A 6,272-nucleotide genomic window follows, 5' to 3' on the forward strand; every position below is an offset into this window, starting at 1 on the left:
AGCATATATTTACATGGTCCAATTATACCTTTTGAGGGGGTATCATTCAGCCCTCCCCAAAACAGTAGTCGTACATGTGATTCTGTTAGCTCTCCAAGAGGTCCACTCAAGCTAGTGGCTTATAATTTCAAGATTTTATGGGTGCTTTAAGTCTTCAGAAATGACATACACAATGCCATTAGATGTCTGCTGGAACTAGATTTTATTGTGCAACCTGATTTCACCAAGCTAAAGTAATCATTGGGTTATTTGATAATAAATTAATATAAGTTTTCAGTGTTGGAAAGAGAGTACAGCTTCAGAAAGCAGAAACTACAGGGAGTTGACATTCCAGAATTCCAAAGGGAAGGCACCCCAAAAGAAAAATAATGATGTAGTGGACTTAATGTAGGCTTAGGAGTCCAATAGACCTGATTCAGATTCTCACTTCAACTTTTACTATATGTGGTATCTTGAGCAAACTCCCTAACGAATCTAAACTTTCCTTAGCTATAAATTGGAGATTAAATCAGTTTTACAGGGAGATTATAAGGAATTCACAAGGATATGATTTTTGTGCAAATCCTAGTATAGTATCTAGCATATAGTAAGTACTCAATAACTGATAGCCACCTAAACTGATAGCCACCTTTACTTACTTTCTTTCATCCAACATGATCTGTTCCCTTCTGATACCAGGAAGAATTCTGCCTGCAGTATCTTTGGCTGCATGAGCTATAAGACATTAATTAAAGATTTAGAACACTGCTTTTATTCCTTCCACTTCCTTAGCCATTCTCTTTTCAGAAAGTCATATGAACCATCTTTGAAAGCATTGCTCATATAAAAATACACTTTCTGGCTTTCCGGGTGTTTCACCTGGGACAGATCTGTCTTAAATACATTTACTTAAATATTTGGATATCACATACTCTTTGGAAATGCTGATGAAGTGCAGAGACATCCATTGTCCTAAAATGAATATACAAATTAAATTTTATATGATATTAAGAAATTGACAAAAATATTGAAAGCTTCTATTCCGGGCTTCAGAAAGTTCAGGTTACCTTGGAAAAAACTATTCATACTTGGTAATAAAACTTATTACAGCATCAGTGACATTCATGAATCTTGAAGGTCAATTTTGAGGTACTTCTTAGATGTCATCTGAGATTACAACTAAATGTCTAATCTTTTATTAACCTTTCATATTTAGCAAAATAAGGTTTTTGTGAGGAAGTCTGACCCTTTCATATTCTCCTTTCTAATAGGTTGGCTGTGATAGTCTATTCGCACTTTAAAAGGCTCATAGATTCAGATATCTCTTTAAAAAGCATGTTGTTGCCAGTAGTGTTAGAGCCTCTAGAAGTCTACTGTGATAAGACCATAAACTTTTTAATTCAAATGCTGTTTCTAATTTATCTTTGTGTTTTCCAGTGCCAATGTCTGAAACATGATAAATGCACATTTAAAGTTGAACAAATTAGTCAAATATGAATTTCAATTTGAACCTTAACAAGTGATGGCTTCCTCATGGGGCAGGGGGCATTTTCAGGACCATCTAGTTTTTGCAGTGCTTCCGTATCACAGACTCTGGATTGTTATGATTTTCAGGGTGATCTTGCATCTTAGCAAAGTCCCATTTTTATTTACAGAAGAGGTTCATAAGAACCTCATCACTGGTTATCCCATTACAGTTTTTTGTACTGTCAACTCTCTTCTTGAATGACACAGGATGATCTCTTCGCCTGATTGTTGTGAATTACTATACTGATCCGTCTTTTCTGTTTTGTTGTGAAGTACCAACTCTTTTTTTTTTTTTTTTGAGAGGGAGTTTCACTCTTGTCGCCCAGGCTGAAGTGCAATGGCACAATCTTGGCTCACTCTAACCTCTGCCTCCCAAGTTCAAGTGATTCTCCTGCCTCAGCCTCCCAAGCAGCTGGAATTACAGGCACTCACCACCATGCCCAGCTAATTTTTGTATTTTTAGTAGAGACAGGGTTTCACCATGTTGGCCAGGCTGGTCGCAAACTACTGACCTCAGGTGATCCACCTGCCTCAGCCTCCCAAAATGCTGGGATTACAGGCATGAGGCACTGCACTTGGCCCCAACTCTTAAAGGAATCATTCTACGTGGTCACTGTAGCCACCCTTCTGTACTTAGAAACACATCTCTATACTTAAATTTATATATGTAATTAATATACATTATATATTTGATGCTGTTTTTTATTACAGAGTATAAATAAATAGTTCCTTTCTTTCGTTCTAAGATAGTGTTAAAAATAGGTCAGTTCCAGGCCAGGCACAGTGGCTCATGCCTGTAATCCCAGCGCTTTGGGAGGCTAAGGCAGGCGCATCACAAGGTCAGGAGATGGAGACCATCCTGGCTAACACAGTGAAACCCTGTCTCTACTAAAAAATAGAAAAAATTAGCTGAGCGTGGTAGTGGGTACCTGTAGTCCCAGCTACTCAGGAGGCTGAGGCAGGAAAATGGCATGAACCCAGGAGGCGGAGCTTGCAGTGAGCAGAGATCGCACCACTGCACTCCAGCCTGGGCAACAGAGCGAGACTCCATCTCAAAAGAAAAAAAAAAAAAAACTGGTGAGTTCCTGTCCCACACAAGTCAGTTAACTCAGTGATGCCATGTGACTCCTGATTGCAAGCCTGAAGGTCAGAGGTTATTATAGCCATCCAAATTATAGAGTTGTGTAAGTCTTTACAGATTACCTAATATGCTTTTCTTTTTTTGTGTTTTTATGTAATTGACAAACTCTACCCCAGAGAGGTTAAGTGACTTAACTAAGTTTGACATAAGTTGTGGCCACTGAGTTGACAGACAAGTCTTAATCCCAGACCAGTTTTTTTTCTTTCACTGAAATATAACTGCCCATATTTTTTTAAAAACCCTCTTCCTCCTAAACTCTGGCTCCAGTCTGCTGACTTGATATCCTAGTTTAGATTTAGAGAATCCCAAGGGAAAACTCTCTGGATATTATGTTAATTATTAGTCTTTGCTCCCTCTCCTCTTCTCTTAGGTAGGGAAACATTTTCTAGAGAGTAGAAAAAAGTTCTCTCATAACCTGGTTTTTTCCCTTCTAGGTTATGTATTAGATAATTAGATAAATTGGACCTTATAATCTATCTGTTAAGTTCCTATTATACCTAGATTATATCTTGGTTCTTCTGCGTGAATCTCAGCATCACATATTTGTCCATTTAAAGTCCTTTCAAACTGAGCTCTTTTGCAAACAGCTTCCTATGCAGGAAACCAGAGTTATTTACTAGGTCCTTAACATGAATCCCCAAATTTTATTTTAGATGATAGTGAGTTTTTGTGCCTTTGAGAAAGTTGTGTTAAATATGTTAAAACCATACAAAAAAGATAAACACACACATACACACACACAAATACTAAAAAAAATGCCCAAAGAAAAATTCATAATACCAGGCAAAAGATCACAGAGTAGTACCTGTCTCAAAAGCTAATCCTACATAAAGTTGATTTTAGAGGACACTGTTCCTTGGTCTGTATCATAAATAATTTTTTTTTCTTTTTTTTGGACGGAGTTTCACTCTTGTCGTCCAGGCTGGAGTGCAGTGGTGCAATCTTGGCTCACCGCAACCTCTGCCTCCTGGGTTCAAGTGCTTCTCCTGCCTCAGCCTCCTGAGTAGCTGGGATTACAGGCATGTGCCACCGCACCTGGCTAATTTTTTTGTAATTTTTAGTAGAGACAGGATTTCTCCATGTTGTTCAGGCTGGTCTTGAACTCCTGACCTCAGATGATCCATTGGACTCGGTCCCCCAAAGTGCTGAGATTACAGGCGTGAGCCACCGCTCCTGGCCCATAAATAATTTTTTAATGGAATAGGAGTAAAACAAAATTGTGTCAGTGTGGAAAGGAGTAGGAAGCATTTGAGAAAATTAGTAATTTTAGGGTTGTTAGGTATTCAAAGTCTCATTTAAATTGTTTTACAACTTAGGGCATAAATATTAACAGATTATTATTTATGTATTGCAGAGGAGAATTTGCCCTTTGGCTTGATGGAGATCTCTACCATGGAAGAAGCCATTCTTGTAAAACGTTTGGGAATCGTACACTTTCTAAGAAGGAAGATTTCTTTATCCAAGATATTGAAATCTGGGCTTTTGAATAAATGCAATGCTCTCTGTCTTAGCAGGAGAATGGCCCAAACCTGACATGGACAAGCATTGTTTGGAAAGTTCAAGAAGCAATACAGTGTAACATGTCACTTGTGCTTTAAAATTAGTCTGTATCACCATTTATTACAGGTATAATTTTGGAGTTTATTTTTCAAATCATGTTCTTTTCCCAGACTTCTCTAGGTTAACACTATGGACTGCATCCATGTACTAGTATAACAGCTTGGGTTTGTTAGAATTTGGGCAACGTTTTGATTATAATGACAACTTCTTTTTCACATGTTATCTCAGTTCCCTAATAGGATGGTGCTCTTTAGTTGAACCTGTATTGATTCATTTATTTTTTAACTGTATTGATTCTTTTACTAGAACAGTCTAATTGGGGCATTGAGGAAGTGAAGACTAGATACTTCTGTATCTGTGAAGTTGGCACAGGTAACATTTGGACATGTTCATCTTATTCTTATGAAGGAAAAATCACATGCCAAAATACTACATACTTCATAGACCACTGAGTTCTAGTTTTTCACACTACAACATTCGCTGTAACGATGTTGCAGGTAGTTTCAATTTCCTTTTAAGAAAAATGAAATTTGAGGAGAATTTTGGTTGTAATAGATGACAATACACATGATCTGCAGGTTTGGGCATATGCTTTCACCATTAAATTATCTTATAAAGTTACAAATCACAAAGGAGAATGAGAACTTAATGATTCTATTGGATTTAATATATTAAGCAAGAAAACATACTATTTACATATGTGTAGCTTAGTAAGGCATTATCATAAGTACAAAAACTATGAAACAGATGCATATTTCCTCAACATACTGTGTCAGGTATATACTGTTTTATAATTTGGTTGTTTTAGCCTTGTTGCACACCAACTCCCAAAATATAGGTTACTCTTGTTCAAATGGAAAAAAAAAAGTGTGATTTTCTTTGAGTGGTATATGTTATTAATTACCATTAGCATTTACTCTTATAAAGGGCAATGATTATAGTAGACAATATTGTAACTCAGTAGACTTGTTGAATATGCAAACTTACTGTCAAGTGACCTCAAAAAAAATGAAAAGATAGAACACACTAGTAGTTCTTATCCTCTTTTGTAGGAAACCAATAATAGCCATTGTGGCAATAATTCATCAGTTAATTTTAAAGCTTCATGTTATGCAAAAAAGAATCCTGCTGTTATACATGTGACAGTGACTTTGTGCTGAAATTTCAGCTATTCCAGATAAACATTGTATATCTTGTAAATTAATGTTTAAAGGTAGTTTTGTTCTTATAGAAAGTGTTGATTGCCGGGTTGCTTATAGCACTTTAAGTTATTCTAAAAATGAAATTATAAGCCAAATATTGGCTTAAGTAGATTTAGTTGTATAGCACTTAGATATTTAGTTCTTTTGAAAGTTTAGATAATTATTTAAAGAAAGCATAATGCTAATGGAAAAGAAAATCTGATGTTCTATTATAATATGCTATTGCTGAATATGAATAGAAATACAGGGCATCATTTCCTCGTCTCATTATAAGTTAGTAACAATATATAGATTAAATGTTTACAATATAGGGAATTGTAAATAAATGTATGTTTTTTTCCCTTTGGTCTTCCACAGCAGTATTATTGTCTTTGTGGAGTTGACTAATCATAATAAAAACATCCTGTAATGGATTTCAACTAAAATAAGGTCATAGTGGCATATACCAAATAAAATCAAATACAGAAATACAAATGAGTTTGGATTTATTGAATACTCATTTTCTTAGCAAGTCTTTGTTTGATTAAGCCTACTACTATCTTTTTTTTTTTTTTTAATGCTTCTAATAGCTTACATTGTGGTGGTCATGGTGTTAGGAGTAATAGTGATGGGAGGATGCATTCAATTAGAGGGAGCATTACATTTTTTAAAATGGAGATGGGAGAAGGCACTTGACCATGCAAAAGTGCAAGTTATTTGATATTTTTAAAGTACATTGTTTTCATTTTGAGTGGAGAATGCGTAACAAGCTAAACCCCTTGTCATAAACAGTTTTGTGTGTGCAGTGCCAAGAAATTTTGATATTTTGTATCCCATAGGTTCAGTTAACATTTGAGAGGAGGAATGACATGATCAGGTGTATA

The 6,272-nt window shown here is 35.8% G+C and overlaps 1 protein-coding gene across 23 annotated transcripts in view; it reads left to right on the top strand.

The window, feature by feature from the left end:
• Positions 1 to 5,883, top strand: part of OXR1 (oxidation resistance 1) — a 510,160-nt gene extending 504,277 nt beyond the window's left edge. For all 23 annotated transcript variants that reach the window (XM_033203135.1, XM_033203139.1, XM_033203132.1 and 20 more), the window contains one exon: positions 4,002 to 5,883. In XM_033203135.1, the coding sequence (XP_033059026.1) occupies positions 4,002 to 4,137 (136 nt within the window). In that variant the 3' untranslated portion in view covers positions 4,138 to 5,883. The remainder of the gene's footprint in view (positions 1 to 4,001) is intronic.
• Positions 5,884 to 6,272: the final 389 nt, after the last annotated feature.

This window comes from Trachypithecus francoisi, unplaced genomic scaffold (assembly GCF_009764315.1).
Source record: "Trachypithecus francoisi isolate TF-2019V2 unplaced genomic scaffold, Tfra_2.0 Lachesis_group7, whole genome shotgun sequence".
NCBI lineage: Eukaryota > Metazoa > Chordata > Mammalia > Primates > Cercopithecidae > Trachypithecus > Trachypithecus francoisi.